General features: G+C 38.3%; 1 protein-coding gene and 1 pseudogene across 5 annotated transcripts in view; one reads left to right on the forward strand and one right to left on the reverse strand.

The window, feature by feature from the left end:
* Nucleotides 1-20,738, reverse strand: part of ELOVL6 (ELOVL fatty acid elongase 6) — a 111,095-nt gene that overhangs the window by 6,204 nt on the left and 84,153 nt on the right. For all 5 annotated transcript variants that reach the window (XM_015594929.2, XM_025051832.1, XM_015594928.2 and 2 more), the window contains exon 4: nucleotides 3,239-3,390. In XM_015594929.2, coding sequence (XP_015450415.1) covers nucleotides 3,239-3,390 — 152 coding nt within the window. The remainder of the gene's footprint in view (nucleotides 1-3,238; nucleotides 3,391-20,738) is intronic.
* Nucleotides 8,301-8,420, forward strand: LOC112485750 (annotated as a pseudogene).

The raw sequence follows: 20,738 nt of genomic DNA on the forward strand, positions 1-20,738 counted from the left end.
AAAAAAAAAAAAGTTTAGTGAAAACCGTAGGCATGTGGGGTTTTGGGGGAAATATAGTTTCAGTGTCGAACATGGAAGAACTGTTCTTTTTTCTCTCAAGGACTTTTCTTCCTGGTACGGACAAGGGAGTTGAGAATCTTAGAGTAATAAAAAGCAGAACTTGGGACCTAAAAATAAGGAAAGTTCTAAACAATCCCAAAGGATACATCTTTCTTAATTAAATGGTAGCGACAATTTTTTTCTAAGAGGAAAAAACTGGGTAAGAATTTAACTTTCAAAACAATCAAAAAGGCATCCAAGCAAATATGTTCACTAAATGAGGGCTGGGGCTGGTTGTCCCCAAGATACTCATTGGCACTGATTTTTGAATCTGTTTTGATTAAGCACTACCTTGGGAAGGCCGTTATCAAATGAGCTCCAGAATATTTGAAAAAAAAAAAAAATAAGTCAGACTTTAAAATTGAAAAAGGGTACTCGGATCATGGAAATATCTGTATAATGGATCTGAAACTATATGAAGAATTTGTGTCACTAACTAGCCTCATTGAAGAACTATGTCAAGATTAGGATTTTATTTTTTTCCAACTCTCAGCCCATTGCTGAGAGTTGTCAATCCCATATTTTAACAGTGAGGGGATGGATCACTTTTTATCCAGCCTACAAACTACTGTGGTGAGTGAGGATTCTCTAGAAAAGGGGCTATCAAGCCAATGGCACAAGGGACTGGGGTCTAGCTCCTTCTGAGCTCAAGAGGGAAGACCTCATGTCTAATTATAATGTTTGCACTGGGGAGTAGGGTGTGGCAATCTCAGGCCTAGATTAAGTTAAGACAGGGAGATTAATCTGCAGCATTAAGATCAACACTAACAAGACAGAGGACAAGGGCATGAATACCTCAGAGGATGTACTGATAGTTCCTGTCTAGGAATCCTAACTCTGTATGCTGTCCTAAAACTTTTATTTCAATATGGGACAGAAGTCGTGAGGGCGGAGAGCACAGGTCTAGTCATGTCTTTGAAGGGAAGTGACCACTATAGATAGCTTGGAGTAGCTCTTCAATAAATTATTCCTTCAAAAGGTGGAAGGGACGATTTTCATTCTCAAGTCCCTCAAATACAACAGGAGAAAACTCAGACCACAGATAAGTGGCCCTTGCAGGGTAAAGGCATTTCTAGAAACAAAGATTGAGGCTGCTCCTTTGTAGTTTGAGGCTTAAAGCCCAGATGCAGTGAGGCACCACTTCTGATTTTTTTTTTTTTTAAATGTTGAGGGTAATAAGGTGTAAATTATGAAAATGTTGAGAGATGGCATGTAGGAGGAGTCACGTGTTTCATGCATTTACTGCTTTCACACATCTGCAGCCAGTCTTTTATCAGAAAAGATAGGGGGACTCATAAGGATACTTATTATACAGCATAAATTAAAAGTCAGTGGGATATGATAATAATAACGTTATGAATTTATTTTAAAGAAAAATACTGCAAAACCCCAGGAGTAAAGAAGACATGCTCACATTCTCAGACCAACTCCAGTTTGAGACCATGTGATCTGACTCAAAAACTCTATCTAAGTAAAAAAAGACTCACTATGAAAAAAATATATCTGGCAAGACAATCTTTTATTTTATCTATAAATAAAAACATAAAATCAGAATATTCTCATAGAATTTTAAAATTGCCCAAAATATAGCCACAGACTTTCAGGCACTGTCTATAGCTCCAGGTTTGAAAAATACTTCTTGGGCCCAACTCAGATATAAAAAATAGCCTTCTGGGGCCTGGTTCACAAAATTTGTATTATAAATTTCTTTTTTGATAAAGTAGCCATTCCATTCCAGTCCCTACTGAATGCCTAGCCCAGGGTAGGTACTTAATATAAATGTATCAAATGAATGAATGAATGAATCCACACGAATGCATTTTACTCTAAGACTCCACAGGTTCTGCATGTGGGGATACACAAATGACTGCGATCTAATTATTTTGGACTGTGTAGAGGACCCATCTTCATATCCCTACCCCTTACTTAAGGAAGGTTTTCAGAAAAAGTTTTCTTCTGCTGCTCCTTCCTTGTCTTTGACCTGGGAAGACAACGGTCAAACCAACAGTTCAAACCAATCGGCAGCCGCTTGTAGGTAGCAGGTGTGCAGCACTCAGTGGAAAGTAAGTAGGTTGCTAACACATAGCACAGAGACCTCGTATCCTTTGTGAATAGATACAAGATATGAACTAGGGACACCTTACAGAAAGATTTGTTACTATCTTAGAGTGAAGGTAGCTTATAATGAAATTATAACCTCTAACCCCATTTTTTTGAGAAAAATGGAACCGGGAACACAATCTATAAACAAACAAATATTTATAACTTAATACACACAATTCTCGATTTTAGATAAAAAATTAAGAAACCCAGAGGAAGGCTAGGTTTTCCCTATGGATATATACCAGTTTGTGAGACAGTGGCCAGCACTGCTCATGGATGACCTCAGAGCTTATCATCACCAGCAGATCCTTTTCTCTGGCAATAAAGATGTTTTCCAGGGGAATTGTGCCCATGTCAAATCATCGCCAGCTAATTTTTCAGTGTTTCTGCGAACTTGTGCCACAGTTATAGTCAAGTTCATCAGAGTTGAAGGGAAAACCTTAGAAATCTACAAATATAGCCAGTTAGTTTAAAAATTAGTTTCTAGAAAGTGAACTACATTCTTCTTCTCCAAGGCCTGTCCCTTTGATGATTAAAATCAAACAATACCAGAAACCAACCCTTAGCATTTGTTAACCATAATACCCAAATGAAAAGCTTAATTTCCTAGTCTGAATCCTAACTCCAGAGATGGAAGAATGCTTTGATATGGGACTTGGAAATAGTCATATTGCTAATTTTCCTCATATTCTAATATTAGCTGAGCTGCTCATGGGCCTGAGAGAAAGGGCTGTGTGTATTTTACAACCCCCTGAAATGCATATTCAGCAGTGCTTGAAAATTTGCCTGTTTTATGCAAACTATATTGCTCTTCATATACACAATGTACAATTATTTAAAAGGAGGGATGGAAGGAAGGGAGAAAAAGATAGTAGTAGTCAAGAACTCAAATCTATTAATTGTAACTTTCCTGCAACCAATAAAACAGGACCTTCAAATTACGTTTTTCTGTGTGTGTTTTTAAATGCTGTAGCTATGTAGCTACAAAGGGGGAGTGGGAAGGGGAGGGGAACGTGGAAGGAGACAAGACACTCACCTAGTTCGGGTGCTTTGCTTAGCACAAATGCATAAGCCCAGAATTTGGTGATAGGTCCATTGTAAAAACTCTGGTCACAAACTGACTGCTTCAGGCCTTTGGTCATCAAAATGTACACCATATAAGCACCAGTTCGAAGAGCACCAAATATACTTCACAATGAAAAGAGAAAAGAAACAACATTTAGGAAAATAATTTTGCTTCTGACATTAACCATACTTAGAAGACTCTGCCATTGGCAGTGAATCGGCACAGATGAATCAGAATAATTTGCATTTACCCAGAAGCATCTTAAAATGTTCTGTGAACAAGAATAAACATAATACCACTTATTCTTCCTCAGTGTTCCCAAAAGAGGTCATGGGAAAGGAATGAATCCAAGGCAAGACCTCATGAAGAACTCTGGTGGTGTCTGTGTTTCAGCTTGAGAACTATACTTTGAGAATAAGACAGAGTTGGCTGAAAATTCTGGGAATTATCTCAGTTGTGTCCTATGTCCAATCATTCTCCATGTCCCCCGGCTCTATTTCTGGAATATCTCTGTTTATTTGTTTCAGCCAACTCCTCCTCAGGCCTCCATGGCCTCTCCTAGGCGTCCTACAGAAGCCTCTAAACAATTGTCTTTGGTTATGCCTTTCTACTTTAATCCATCTTTCTTACAGAAGCCAGAAGCAGCTTCTTTCAAGGCTTAGCTTTACTGTCATTTCGTCCAGGAAGTCCATCCAGGCTCACTGTTTTGAGCTCCTCCAAACCATGTGCTAACACTGCTTAAGTACTGTTCTTCAATGCCTGGTCACGTGTCTGCCACCAGATAGGCGCAGGTACTCAAGGATGGCTGAAAGGGTGAAAGATCGTTGAGAAATAAACTGACATGAAATTATTACCAAGGAACTGACAAGGAAGGTGGAGAGCTCTGGAATGTGTTGAGCTCACTGATGTAACCTCAAGTGTGACAGGACTTGGCAACTGTAATGAGTGGCCTTCACCGTGAAGTAAATTCCTTAGGCGTATGTGTTTGCCCACTTTTTTTTCTGGCAGCATGTCCTCGTAGGTTTTAGAAATCACTTAAGAGATACACTAGTGAACAACTATCGAAATGATGAGCAGCCTCACCAAATTAGGAAATAGGAGCTTTTGTTTCTCTTCAGAGGCACCATCTTTTAGTTAAAATGTCTTAGAGCTGTTCCAGAACAAGTCATTTTACTAGGCTACCCTGTCCATAAACATGCATCCACCACTAGAACTAAAAGTAAACTTTGCATAGAACCAAGGTAATGAAGTTGATTTCCTAGCAACTGTCTATTAAGTTGGGGCTTTGTTAAGTAGCTTCTCTAATGACATATATCTTACATTAAATGAAGTTACTCTTTCCAACATGCTTAATGACCCTGCATAGGATTATGGGTGTCACTGCATAGTTGTCGATCTTATTTAATCCTGCAGTGGCTTCCTACTGCACTTCAAGGCTTTAATTTTTAATGGTCCCTCTCTCCAGCAGCTCTGCCCCTACCTCCTACGGTTCTTTTCCTGCTCCCTGTGAGCCAATCATTTCAGCACTGTCACATCTGATCAGTTTTCTGTCTCAGGATCTCTGCATATATTTCCTCCTCTCAGGGAGTGTTCCTCCCGTGTTGACTCCAAGGCTGTCTCCTTCTCCCTTCCTTATCTTAAAGAAATGTCTCCTCCTGATAGAATGGCCGAAGTCTTTTCAGTCAACAATCTGTCATAATTTGGGAATAGGGAGTTGAATCATTGGCGAAATCAGGTAATGGAGATTTTTCTGTCTTATCTGAATTTATTTTTTATGTTTTATATTTACCTCACCAGATAATGGCTAAATTTTAACATGAAACCACCAGATTAAGGTTATGAGCATTTAGGGCACTTTAATTCCCCACTGTGGAAGGTAGCATGGAAGTGTGAACGTGGCATCTCCACCAAGCATATATAGCTGGCATGGTTGGCTGCCTGCTCAAGAGCCAAAGTCTCTTCCTCCTTCTCCATATTAAAAGAATTCTGATTTAGTTCTGGTTCTCCCAACACCTTCCCAAGGAAGGTCAACTCATCTTCAATTTAGGAGTAAATCTTAATCGCCTAATCAAATTTTAGTAATCCCATTTCCCTTACAGTGATTTGTGATGGTAGACACTGACCCAAGACTTCTTGTTGAGATAAAGCTTCCTTACAGTATAAGCCATTTAGAGTTCTATTTCTTATTATTTGCAGCCCAAAGTGAGACACAAGGCACAAGATTTGATATTCAATAGACTTTTGAACACTAGTTAACATTTGAACACTAGACACTAGACAACATTTTGTGGCTATTGAATGCATCTAGTTGTAGAAATGGCTGGTGATAGTACATCTACTTAGTATATCACTTACCTGCTTTTCAGAGACCAGTGGGAGATATGTCAATGACTTTTATACACAGAAAAAGAAACACACAAATGACACACGTTCAATATGTATCAGTGTCCTCTCATTAGCCCCAGATCAATGATTTTTCTGAACCATCAGTACAGTTTACAGAGCATGCCTCTCCCTGTTCACTGCAGCCCACCATACCCAGGAAGCAGAGCCCTTCCCTCTACTACGTTTTGCTGCTAAGCCGCATGTTTCACACACGATCAGAGTAAATCCAAGAAAAGTACTTTTGGAATAGTTACTATTTTTTCATCTTCTTCAGTCACAAAAATCATTGTTCTTTAGCTATACCCAATTTCTTAAGTATTGGCACAGTTTAACTTATTCTTTCAATTGTTAGAGATTTATTGGCACTGTCCTAGATGCTCAGGTGACAAGAATCAATAAGCCAACTCTGCTGTTGGTGGTAGTGGTAGTCCTGGAAGACTTCAGAGGAAGTGCCATTTAAGTTAGGGACAAATAGGTATTCAACTGTGAGGGTTAGGGTGTGAGGAGGTCTTTCTGAGCATCGTAGACTAGGTATCGTGGTGACTCACAATATTGCTGTCAATAAGAATATAGCACATATCATTGTCCCATATCTGGACATAAGCTTCACTCCCTCAATTCTGAACAATAAAGCTGACTCAGAACAGAAGATAGTGTATTTCTCAGGGAAACTGTCAGTGCCAGCCATTGACCCTATGTGTCTTCTTTGGGCAAAGGCGCATTGTTGGGATGTGACAATGCTACTGCTGGGAAAAGCCATCGGTGAGCTGCATGGCCAATGGAATAATTGTTATTTGTGGGAAGTCAGTAGCTCTGTCCCTTGCACATCTCAGCCACTGCACACTTTGGAACCTTGTGGCTTTTTATTATAACTGAGTGCAGGGCCCTTAGACTGTGATGCCTTACCAAAATGTACTTTAAGGGCTGGGGGTGGGGTGGGGCAGGGTGACTTGTTTTTCCTCCTTAAGTTATATCATCTTGAGAGACACTGTGATGCAAGAGACAAATATGCAGCTTACGTCCTGCTACCCTCCGTCCGTCCTTATACTCATGGCAATACTCATGGCTAATCAATCCTGACACTCTTTTTGGCCATGCCTGGATACAGCATTGAAGTTCTTGACCACTTTAAGCCACTACCAATAAAATAGAGCTGCAAATGCCAATCACGGTGTGCTCGCTTACCAGTTTCATAAATGGGCAAATTACTTAACCTCTCTTAGTCTTTCTTCACCTCAAATGATAATCATATCTAACTTGCAAATTACTTCTATAAATTTTGCAAGACAATATTATGTAAGTATTTAATTGGCATAGAGCCTCCAATATATAGGTGCTGAATATAAGTTATTAATATTTTATTACTATTTGTTGTCATTACTATTGCTTCTTTACTTGGTCTATCCTTCAGTGCTGATAGTCACTTTACCTTTCTCATCTCCTTGTGTCAGGCAGGAGAGGTAAAAGCTAATCAACCCTACTTAAAAGCCTAGGAAACTGATACACAGAGAATTTGATTTCACTGAAGATTATTCATGTCATTAAGTGTTTTATTGTTAAATGTTTTATTTCATGAGCCAGTTTTTCACAAAATAAGTGACAGCTACCAAAAGTTCATAATAGGATATGAAATGAGTATTTTCCATAGAACGTCTTGAAGGAGAGACTGTATAAAAAAGATCTGGTTCATATGAAATTTATCTTTCAGTCAGATGATAAAGATTATTCTAATTCTAGGGGCTCAAAGAGGCTGAGTCTGGGCCATTATATTTAATGAGGGCAGATGACTACTCTATCACATGCATTTTGTCAGTTGTAAGGTCACACCAGCATCCTTCTTTTTTGAAAAAAATGTGTCATTTTTCTTGTCAAAGCCTAGTTTCGATGGTAACAGTTAATGGAATAGGAGAGAGCTCAGTAAAGGGAACAGTGCACGTCTCTGCCTGCCTTCAGCTACGTTAGGCACCACGCAGCAAGACGGTCTGGAGTAAACCAAGGCCTTGAGTAGCCGAGCTGCTTCTTCTCAAATTAATGTTCTGGATTTCTGGTCTAGATGAAGACTGTTTTTTCATCATTAGCTATTTGCCATGCCATGTATGTACTCAAAGAGGTGCCAACAATGCACACTGAACTGTTAGTTGTGATATTCTGGGGATGGGGGAGGGAAACTTCTAGTTTGTACTATATACATTTCTGCACTGTTTGACTATTGTAAAGTAAGTATGTATTAGATTGACAATTCAAAAAATATGTATTTTAATAGGTGACTAGCTACAGTTGATAGATAATAAACAATCACAACAACGCCTGCATGCAAGGCTTTACCACACTGGTACTGGGACGGGTGGAAGAGACGGAGCCATTTATTAAATCAACACTTATGTCATCAATATCCACCAAGTGTCAGATATCATAGAACTCATTGGGGCAGGGAAAGAATCTCTACAGTTGACTGCAGAAGACAATAAACATGTAAATAAGCAAATGTAAATATATAATATAAATAAATTCAAATTCTGACACATATGATTCATGGTGGTGACAGATTACTGGGAGAACATTTGTGTGTTTAAGGCTGGGAGTCTCCTTTCAACACACCATGTGCTACACAGATGTTGGGAGACCTAGAGTAAAAGTCTGCAAAAGAGTCTACGGCCATGCCACCCTGAACAAGCCCGATCCCGTCTGATCTCGGAAGCTAAGCAGGGTTGGGCCTGGTTAGTACTTGGATGGGAGACCACCTAGGAAGACCAGGTTATTTTTTACACTGTAGACGTAAAAATAAAAAATAAGGGATTGTAAGGGACTGTAAGCTGATGAGATCCTTGCAATCTGTGAGGTCAATCGAGGGTTGCCTCTCTTAAAAAAAAAAAAAAGTCTGTCTGGTAAACAAGTTCTCACTTTCAGGTGGTAGTCACTCCTCCCCCCACCCCCTCCTTTTACAGGTATAACTATTGGAGGCCTATGAGAGACATGGCTACTTTCCTTTCAAGCCCAGGCTCTTACCATGAGGTCTGACCATTTATCAACTTCAGAAAAGGTTGAAGGACTGTATTCTAGCTTTCCAATTTTACGGCCATCTGGAAGTCAAAGTGGAATATCTCAGTAACGACTATAAGATTTCTAGAATTCTGCCTTGGAAATAAAGAGTCTTAGGTATAAACCATCCATAATACTTTCAATTATTTTAATACGAACACCAATGGTTGATAAAACTGCTTTTACGTTGTTCCTTTATTGGCCCTCAATTTAAATGCGAGGTATTTTGGAATCAAAACCAAGTCTTCCGAAGAATCTTTCGTCTAAAGTACCAACCACTCCAAGCCCCCAACCCTGCTAACTCAATAACCAACGGCGCTATTAGTTACTTCCAGGACTGGACAATTAAATTGTTTTATTACACTTATATCCTATAAATAGAAAAACAAAAACAAAAGTTGTGAGATTTTGTCAGTTGTTAAGATATGGCAACACCTGATCCAACAGTAGCAACTCTTAATAAACGTAGTCGAGGTCACTGATTTTTCTGGCAACAAAACTTGAACTGCCATTTGTTTTAGACTTTGACAGTTTCCAGAGTAGGAAAAATAGGCAACAATCCCAGAACAGGTTAAACAAATTAAACGAGACCCAAAAAACCCACTCTAATGCCTCTAGACTAGGATTACAGTGTTTGCAATACCGAATAATGCATCTCCACGCCAGTATCACATCTCTACAGAGTGTGACCCAACTTCTAAAACATTTTCACACCTAATGGCAGGCATCTTTAATAGATAATGTCTACTTTAATTTGGCCTAGTATCTGGCCTTTGCCAAAAACACATTTTTAATAATAATAATACGACGAGTAATCAAAGTGTGGATTTTTCTGTCCTATAAATCGGCATTTAAATGGGGAAATAGATTGTAGTAATTTGGTAATTTACTTCCTCTATTCTTCCACTAACAATTCAGAGTGTTCAATTTCACGTTCCCTGACAAACAGAAGGTGGGCGTGTACTGTGACTGCTCTCTCCACTCACCACCAATCACCTTGGTAAGTCAGAAAACTTCAGTCTAAAATAGATGTTCTTATTGAATGTTTGGTAAAATGGGTTGGCTTCGATTCACTTTCTGATGCATCAGTTTATTCTCTTAACTTGTGTGGTCACCCTGACTCTCAGACCGTGCAATGCCAGCTTCAATTTTGGCCCACAAGTACTTGACTCCATGCAAGTATTATGGTTATTTCACATTAAAATAACTTTATGGAGTTCTGATATTATGAAACTTGATTCTCACACCTTCATGGCACAGTGTTACCCTGGTCATATAAATAAAAAAATAGGCATGGAGAGAGAGGTCAGGGGACTGGCTCTTGGACACAGTTACTAAGTTCTTCTGATTATAGCTCTAGTGCTTTGCCTTTCACCCAGTGCTGAGCCCGAACTGTCACCAGGCTTTCATTTAGAATAGTGGTTTTCAACCTGACTAGATATACAACCACCAAGAAGCATTAAAATAATTCCATTGCCTAGGACCCATCTCATAGCATTTGACTCAGAACCTCACGTGTGTAAGAAATCTATGGGTCCTAGTTCTGCGTTAGGGACACCCTGGAGACTTCACCCTCCAAGATGCTTTCCTGCTGTCCTCCCCTTCCCCCCATCTCCATGAATCTTTGGATGAAGTTGCTCAGGTAATTGAAGAATGTTTCCTGTCTATGCATCACTGCTGTCCTAGATGAGAACCCTTGTCCCTGAATTTTAAGTCAGAGTTCTGCTAAATTTTACAAAATTAATTTCTTCTAGTGGGTGTGCTTTCTTCCTTTTCCTTATCTTCTTTATTCAACCACTGATGGGATGCCATCTAGTGCATTCCTGGGCCAGTGGAGACCCGTCCATGACTAAGGCATTATTGGCTTTCGACTATCTATGGAAAGAACAATGTGCTGGTTTCTGAACTTCTATAATGAGAAGAAAGACATAAAGTACTATCATTAGTAACCCCAATTAAATGTTGCAGAAAATCAAAATAGGGGAGTGGTAGGAACTGAAAAGCACCTGAAAATAAATATGGGCAATAGTAAAGATTAATGTTGAAGCCAAAAAACTCACCAGGATCATAAAAGTGGTTAGTCATCTTGTCTCGACAGAAAACTTTGTTCCTTTGAGAAAACTTTTAATATCTTTTGAAATATTACCAAATTATTAGGACAGCGACGATTCCAGGGCAATTCCAGGGCAACTTAGTTAAGACTGTACAGTGGAATTAATAGGACAATGCTATTAGTCTTGTCCTATTAATTCCACTGTACAGTCTTAACTAAGTTTCACAGCTGTAGGAAGGAAAAACTTTTTTCCCCTCCTGAGAGCTGATTAATAAAAATTTCATTGGGAGACTACCTGAATCATGATATATAACATTATCTGTATAAACAGCCTCTCCCCAACCCAATCTAACCAACCAACCAAAAAACAAAGCAAAATAAAATAAAAAGAGAAAAAATAAAAAGGGAAGGAGAGAGGGAGGAAGAAAGGGGAAAAAGTCATTATGAATCTCAGTTTTCCACATCCTTCCATTTGGGGCTAGCAACGTCCTTTAGGATTCCAGCCCTAAACTTTTTTGGGCTCATATTATACAAAAAGGAGGAAACGTAGTCATAAATTTCTGCTCTTCATATGCCCTTTAGGCTTATTAACCTAAAAATCCATTAGATAAACTTTTGCAACCTTTTAAAGAAGCACGTTGTTATTTTTTCTGAAATTTTCATAGCTGTTCACAGTAAGTAAATTATTATAATCATAAGACATACCAAAGAAAGTAAATCTGAACAATATTCATTTCACAAATATTAAGTATAAATGCCTACTCGGTGATAGGTCCGGGGCCATATATCGTTCCTATTAAAAACAGTTTATTTTTTAAAGAGATCACTCAAATACTACCACTCAAAAGAGATGGTAGAAAAAGAAAAGATATTCCTTCCTAAATCATATTTTTTGTTAATGGTTTTTAAAGATAGAGATGAGACAGACCTCCAGGGACATTTCTTGGGGATTTCCCAAAGAATTACAGGGCCTCTGGCAGGTGAATTTTATGATGTGGTAAGTGGAGAGTCAGTCTCCCCATTATCCAGGTCCTTTGCATCTGAAGTACAGTAGTTCTCAAATGAGATCAATTCACCACCACCACCACCATCATCATGAAATTAGAGCGAAGGACAGACAGATAGCTATCTTGACTGAAGTCCTCCCATGATAGCTATTGACTTGCTAGAGAGTGCCTGACTCCGCAGCTGACCAGAGATCTCAGAACACTGAGTCTGCAGGCAAAAAAGTGGCAGCTGTAAAAATCTTTTGTAGTGTTATTCCTAGAAATCATTGAGAATTTATCGTCCAGGTGAAACTCAATATTAAGCTCTTCTACTGCAAAGTGTTCATAGATGGTGCTCAGATGGGTCACACTTCAAATGTGTCACACTGGCAGTGGATGGCAGTGACTATGTCACAGAGTTCATCTGCTCCTCAAAAAAAAAAAAAAAAAAAATTCCTAACAAAACCCCCTAGCAACACTTGCAATCTCTGAACTTGTAGCCAATTCAGATTTCCCTATCTTAAAATCACCAAGATGCCAGCTTGGCTATCCTGACATTTGTGAATATCCTTCATTTCAAGAACTTCTTTTTGCTCAAAGGAAACCTAAGAATTTTCTCTCTCCTGCACCTCAATGCCCAAATCGAAGCTTCCCATAGTCCTGTATAATGAGGCAACAGGAACTCATTGCCCCACTTTGATCACAAAATGATTCCGAAAACAAAAATCATAGCATTGATAAGCACATTTTTAATACATTTATGTATACCAGGTCTAATTAAAGAAAAGAATTCACTCTTTTTAAAATTCTTCTTTAGATCTTGGCTTGCTTCCTGTTTCCATTTTTGTTTGTTTTTGAATAGAGAATTCAAACAGGACAACTTTCTTATCTACTAGCAGCAAAAAGTGGAGATGACCGAAATGACTGCCTTTAATTACTGTGTGTATAGATATATAATTTCATCTATCTTGACCCGATTAAACAAGGCAAGCACATCCCTCAGTAAGACTATTTCAGTAGATAGGACTTAATAAGATGTTAATCATTAATAAAATATATGCTATGTGTTGAAATAATACATGTGAAAATATTTCCAGTAACTAAGGTATCCTCCAGAAGTTTAAGGTATTATCTCAGAGGCAGTCTGGTGTTAGGCAAAGAAAATTTGGCAGCTAGATTCCTAATCCTGTCTCCTTCACTTAGCGAGTGCTTTCGGGCATGTTTCATAACTCTTCTCACTCACTTTGTAAAATGGAGACAGCATTGTCTAATATTCTGCCTACATTACAGGTTGTCATGAAGATCACATAAAATGATGAATGTCAAAATTATTCACTTGACAACATTATTGATACCACCACAATCTCTCTTTTACCAACAAATCTTTTCCTGACTACATCGTTTTCATTTATAATACAAATTTCTGTCTAAGCAAACATACTCATAGTAACTGTAGTCTGTGAATTTTAAGAGCTAGGAACATGCTTAAACTCTACCTGTTTTGCTTATTTTTGTGCTTCTCTTTCTTCCTCACATAGAAAATTTTAAGGTCAATTAGTTCGATTTTGATGACAACATTCCGGTAACTTTCAAGAAGACATCTATATATACATTTGTCTCAGTAAGAAATCGTATCTGACTACTAACAGATTAACAATTGAAAACAACAATGTCAACCACAAAAATACAGAAGCATTAAAGCCCATTCAATCACTTCGTTGGGACCAAAAGTTCATGGAAATATTTCCATCGCTTATATTTCCATACCACATGTGCTACCAAGTTCACAAGAGCTGAGAGTTAGTAGACTTTGTACTTGCTCTGGCCTGGCATTCTCGTAGGATAAGATTGACAGAATTACCTTGGACTCTATGCACTTATGAATAATAAGAATTCGATGGGTATTTTTGTTCTAAGACAGTTAGGACTATGAGTAGAATTGGATAATAAAAACAAGGTTTCAAAAAGTCTGGAGACCTTGCTTTCTCTTCATGCCCAGGCTATTCAACTTTCCAAAATGGCCTCATCATGCATAGCTCAACCTTCCAGGCCTCTATAAATTTCTTCAGGGGAGAACATCTTCTCGCTTCATTATCAAATGTGAGTGTGTTGAGTACTCCCTCCACCCTCAGCCCCTGACTTCCCAGCCATTCTATTAAAGAGGATGGGGCCCTTGAGGTTTTAGGGCTTTTCTCTTTTCTAGAGGAGAAGATAGTTTCCATCTGATGACTGAGAACGGAAATGAAAAGATATAGTCTAGAACACAAGTGGAAGTTAGTTGGTTTGTGTTTGGCCTTTCTGAGTTCACTTTCTAGCCTCCTCCTTTGTCCTTGTCCCTTTTCTTTGCCATTATCCACAGCCCTCAAAACTTTGGGTTTCTAAACACAGAGTCTTCTGCTTCTCCATCTCTTCAGGAAATTTCCATAATTTCTCAATTAGACATCAGAAGACAAACACAATCGAAGGAAGAATGACTGAAACTCCTTTACTCTTCCTGGAGTGTTAGGTAAATTTTCAACTGACAGAACTGTAGATAATCTTGGCCTCTAAAGAATTCCGGACAGAGAAGGGCTGGGAGTTTTTAATCATTCATTCATTCATTCATTCATTCAACCAATTATTTCCTATGTGTTTTATATGTGCCAGGAGCTATTTTGGGTGGAGAGGCCTAAAAGTTTAGGACCTGGAGAACTGTAGAAAGAATGTGGGTGAGACATTAGGTAATGGGGATATAGATAGGTCTTATATTTCTTGCAGCTTGGTTTTAAGCAGGGAGAGAGGTGCTATGTTAGGAAATTAATAATATATGAGATGATGATAAGGAGGAGAGGGAGTGCTGGGTGCGGATGAGGCTTGCTGTTTTATACATGTCATATCAGAAACGTGATGACATCTGAGCAAAGACCTGAAGGAAGTGATGGTGTGAACCCTGTGATTGTTCCCCATCCCATTGCCCTGGCCTTACTGGATCCCTACCTAGGTCAAGTTGTGCCCTATTCTTTTGTTTCTTGGAGCTTGAACTGCAACTGACCCACTAAGTCCCTTATGTCATCAAAAGCTTTATGTCTATGAGTTCTGTCTCCAGAGTAGAGTAAAATCAGAGAAGTAGACTCAAGCCCAAATCTTATATGGTCGCATCTTTATTACTTTGGGAACAAATTTACCTAAACCAAGAAAGTACTAGAAGGGCCTTAGATGTTTTCTTGTCCAAACTCCTATATTCTGAGCAATCACGTCAGTAACAACAAATATGTGGATTTCCCAATTAACGACTTCTAAAATATTGGAACCAAAGACAAATCAAAAAGTCCAAACATAGGTGACATGTGACTTTGGTAAAAATGTTAAAATGACCTCTTGAAATAAATCAAAGTTTCCAACAATAAAGAGATAATAGAATGAAACCCAACTCGATCAAAATTCTTCCAGACATGGCGGTGCTGCATGAAAGTACTGCGGCATAGAGATAGTAATATGGACTAAGTGGAGCAGAAAACTCAGCACCGGTATCACACAGTCAGAGCCAGCAGCAGCACTGGACAGAGCTGAAGAAATTGCCTGATAATGGCTCAGCACCTGAAACTATAAATTGAATCTATTTATAAGTAAAGATGAAGAATTAGTGACGATCATTGAAGAAAAGAGAAATGAACATTAGTACAAATGTCGGAGACAAGAATGCTATGAATCACGAGAATTGAAGATGAAATCAGAATGCTTCTCTGTAATTTATTGTATGTGACTATATACAATAAGCTGTATAAAGGTTTCATTACAGAATATAATGAATTCAACCACTATCCACTCACCTCTTTAGCAGCTCCACAGAAATCTCAAATTAAGAAACCTTTCAGGTATTGTTATATGTAAATTTTCGAACTAGCAAGCCTTACTTGAGAATTGAGACAAGAATCCGGTACCCAATATGAGCAAAATCAGAGAGCACAGATATTCCTTTAGACATTTCTGATTTCATCAGATTGTTTCTATCTGGGTTTATTCGTTTAAAAAATGTATTCTAGCTCTGGCTACCATCTTATCCTTCACAGTATGGATGTTCCTGTGACCCGCTGACAAATGCACAACTGCAGTAGGAAAAAAAGATGTTTTCTGAGACTTAATCCATCCAAACAGTTGGTTTTATTTCAAAAGTAGAAACTATTAAGCCACCCACCAGAACTGCTACAGTTAAGAAAAACTGACAATACCAAGTGACGATGGGGAGCAACCGGAATTTTCATATGTTGTTAGTAGGAGTGTACTTTGGTACAAACCCCTCAGAAAACTGTTTGGCAGAATCTAGTAAAGCTAAACCCTCCGACTGAGCCCTTCCTCTCCTAAGACACCTACGTAATGTGCCCTAAAAAAACAGGTATAAAAATGTTCACCTCGGCACTATTTATATCTCCAAAGAAGAAACAACCCAAAGATCTCCCTAGAATAGAATGAAATAAACTATATAAACAAAATATTATACAGGAATGAGGACAAAGGAACTACCACTACATGCAAAAACATGGCCGAATATAATGCTGAACGAATGAATTCAGACACACAACAGTATATATTGTATGGTTCTGTTCATATGAAGTTCAAATACAGGCAAAATTAATCCTCATCAGAGTCAGAGTAGTAGTGACCTTGGGGGAGATAATAATTGGGAAGGGACACAGAGAGAAGCTTCTGAAGTGTTGGTGATGTTCTATAGCTTGATCTGGGTGGGGATTACATGAGTGAGTTCACTTTGTTAAAAATCATTGAGCTCTAAACTTAGGATTTGTGGATTTTTCTGTATATATAATATACTGCAAATAAAAAAAGTTTACCAAAAAAATTCTGTCTACTAGGTGCTAAGTTCTTTTTGGGCAGAAGTATTTTTTTTTCTTTAAGTTCAAGGGATTAAAAAAAGAAGAAAAGACAAGGAACCTATTGTTATGGAGCCAATATTCTAGTGTGTGGGGGGAGACAAATACATAAAAAAATAGCTTAAAAATCAAACTGGGTGAGGTGATAATGGCTAGAGATGTGGAACAGGAAGATCTGCTGAGGTCAGAGCAGGCTCCTCAGGTGACATGTGCGCTGATGAGAATGAGCCAGTCCAGCCAAGACCTGGAGAAGAGCATACCAGGCAGAGGGATAGACAACTGCACAGCAGGACTGAGCTGGGCATGAGTGAAGGCTGAGGCAGGGAGGTTGGCAATAACCAGGGCTGGTGTCAAGTGATGGGCAGTGGGCAAGGACTAGATCTTGTAGGACCTGTGAGAATTTTATATGCTATTGTGGTAGTAATATTATTAGTTAATAATAAATAATCGTGAAATTTTATTCTAATTGCAGTGTACAGGCGTTGCTGAATTTTAAGCAGGGGAGTGACATGTGATTTATGTTTTTAATAATTCAGGCTGCCGTGTGGAGAATAGACTGTAATATAATAAGATATGGTATAATAATTAACACTAATAGTTAATAATATACAATTATGGTTAATGTATAATTATTAATTATATTAAACAATGATAATAATTTATCATTCTATGGTATAAGAAATCCACTAGGGAAGCTATCTATAAGGATATTCTATCCTTCATTTCCAAATGAGAGATGATAGTGGCTGATACATGGTAACAGTAGACATGAACAGAAAGAAGTAGACAGAGCTTGTGTTTATTTGGGCAGTGTAGCTGATTAGACATCCTGAAACACTATGTGGTGGTGCCAAATAGCAATAAAGGAGACTAAGATTTTTGGCTTGATTAAAGGGTGGATAATGATACTAGGTACTAAGATCAATAGGGACTGACTTAACTATTACTATACTTGCATGTTTATTAATTAATTAATTAAGTCATAGTGGGGCCTGGGTAGAGAGGAAACCCAGAGTTCTGTTTTGACATGATAGATATGCGATATTTATCAGACATCCAAGTGAAGATAAAGTAGCTTTTGGATAAAGGGACATTTGGAGTTTAGGGAAGAGATAATGTTTGGAAACTTCAATTTGGAAGTCATCTGATATTTAAACATGGCTTAAGGAGATGAGATCATTTAGGGAGAGAATGTAAATAGAGGAGAGAAGGGACCACCTAATTGGGCCCTAAGACACTTCAACTTTTGGAGGTCAGATAAGAGGATGTAGAAGTGGACATTGTTGCGGGAGTTGTGAGGACACTATTATAAGGTCTGTAAAAGAGGTAAACAGAGTGCTCATGCGGGTATTTGAGAACCTTTAACAAAGGACTTACAGAGCTGACCTGAATAGAGGGTGAAATCAAAGATTACTCCATGTATTAGGCCTTGTGAACAGACTGGAGAGTTTGATGAGTTTTATATAAAAAACAGTAATTTAATAAATACTTTAGAAAATTCAGGAAGTAGGAAAAATCAATCATGATCTTATATAACAACATATTACGACTATTAACATTTTTATTATCTCCCAGTCTTTCTCATTTTCTATTCATGGATGAGCTTAGAGTACCTAAGTAGTACAGCCTACGTAGGTACATTGCTTATTTTTCATTAGCAATTCGTCCATGTTCCTGAATAGTCTTCATGAACCCCCTAGTTCATATCTGCATAATATTTCACCAAATCCTTTCACTCCCCTCCTTTTACATTTCTCTCTAGATTGCTTTTGATTTCTTTTAAGTGTAAATAGTGTTGCCATAAACATAATTATACGTGATGTCTTTCCTTGGAATAGGTCCCAAGCCATGGAATTACTGAGCTAAAGAACTGGTTAAGAACATAAAATTGTTTCAAATCCTGCTGAGTTTGAGCCAAGACTGATCGGGACATCCAAGAAAGAAAATGCACACTGATATGGAAGAGACACTCAAGAGATTTGGCAAATTATATGTGCATATGAGTGGAGGGATGTGGGGTGGGAGAGCCAGAATCATGGAGACATTTCCCCCACAGAAAGTCATAGAAGAGGCATGAGACGTTGTTTGAGGGATTGCTGTCCTCTCCCACTCCGTGGACATGGATCGAGGCCAACCAGGAAGTCGTTTGACCAGGAAGCTGATTGACCAGGAAGTCGACTGAAATATGATGCCCTCGAGTGAAAGGTTACCAGAACACTGATATGATCTCAAGTGCAAACACCAGGTTAACCGTCCATGTGTTGGAGAAAATGGCTGTAGAAAGGTCAGAAGCACAATAAGAAATGCATGAGTAAGAATCGAGTATGCCACAGTTGGCCAGTGTCACATTCTGATTCCTCTGCAGAGCAGCTCACCATGCACTCGACCTATTGAACACCTCTCGAAAGTCTTCGGTTGTTCATTAGTAGGGATTGTTGGTGTAGGGAGTATCCCTGGACTTAGGGGTGGAGCGAGAGTGGTGTCTAAGAGGCATATAACCCCCTGACATTACAGAAATTTTAATTACTATAAACCATGGAGGTTGGTAAGAATGCTGATTTACAGGCTCTACCACTAGAGGCTCTAATTGAATTGGGGGAAGACTCAGAAATAAAATTTTTAATTGAGATTCCAAATGTTTTGGTGCACATGGCCCACAATTTGAGAAACTCGGCAAAGGTTTTCTCCTCTCCCTGGCTCATGAGATCATCTTTCCCTCTTATGTAAGCCACTCACAAAGTCTTCCTGGAGTTAGCACCTTTCATTTTGACCTTCCCAGTTATGTAAGCAGCATGGTTTTGAGCAAAGAATATGGATAAATCCAATTCTGTCACCTATAAACTGTGTGCCCATAGGTAAATGTATTAATTACTCTAAACATCAGTTTCTTCATCTGCAAAATAGGGACATAGTTACATTTTATATGGATTTGGATCATGACATTTTAAAATATTGCTATATAAGTATTAATAAGGATGTGCTTAACATGTAAAATATGAATCCCTACATCTAAAATATACTCAAGAATCACATAACTTCAAAGCTGATGGCCCAACTGATTTAACTTTTATAATACTACCTGCCACATGATGGTGCCACATTAGTTGGAGGAAGAAATACACATATCACTAGTCATGATCTGAACTACTCTGTTTAGCTGCCTCACAAATCCTAAGGGCTGTTACTTTAACAATCACTGTTGGTAAATTGTAACCATGCCATTCAAGTATTTATTAAGTGTGAGTGCTAGTAATAAAACAGAGAAACGTGTCAGAAATCAACTTTCAAAAGAAGGAACAAAAGTTACATATGATAAAACGTGACTATGAGATATGTATTTATTCCTTGTGTTTAAAATTATTCCTATCGGAAAACTGATTTTGAATTATGAATGTTCTTAAATGTTTAAGTATTTTTAAATATTCAAGGAACTCATCCATCTCAAAAAGTGTGACCTTCCTGTAATAGTATTTTCTTCACAGGTGTGTTACAAGAATAATATACAGGTTATTAGCTTTGGAAATTTAGACTGAAACCTAAAATTTCTTCTCTCTTTTCAATAGAGTGGACCTGTTCATGTTAAATAAAGAGTAAATTTTAAAAAAATTGGAAAATGCAGTTTTCAGAACAATAAACATTTCCCATTCAATCTTGAGCTAATTCCTGTTCCCCTCCCCCGGCAAAGGCTTTCAGGAATTACTGAAAGCTCCCAAGGAAGCCTGATTAAAATCTTCAGCTCTCGGATTACTACGGCAGCCTAAGAGTGGATATTAAGTCTGATTTTCTCCCTCTTTTATTTTCTGTGGTTTTGACCAGATGATTCTCTACTTTGCCTTCTACTGGTCAAAGCAAATGGATGACTTCTAAGAAAACTCCTCCCTTAGAAATATTTTTTATAAAATTCAGTAACTTGTTTTTGCACCTTGGCTCACATTTCTTTCCTATTACAAGACCAGGGTTATCTGAATAGCCTGAAAACTTGGCAGTCCTACGGGGTAATTATTCTCATTTTGGACTTGATCCAAGACAGCAAACAATAAAAGACTTCCGGAAGGTTTGCAAGCCCAGCTGTCTCTGACATTCCTCTCCCCATTCTGCAAAAATACTTGAGTGAGTCTCTTAATGTGCACTTGTCATTAATG

The sequence above is a fragment of the Pteropus alecto genome, unplaced genomic scaffold (assembly GCF_000325575.1).
Source record: "Pteropus alecto unplaced genomic scaffold, ASM32557v1 scaffold5, whole genome shotgun sequence".
Taxonomy (NCBI): domain Eukaryota; kingdom Metazoa; phylum Chordata; class Mammalia; order Chiroptera; family Pteropodidae; genus Pteropus; species Pteropus alecto.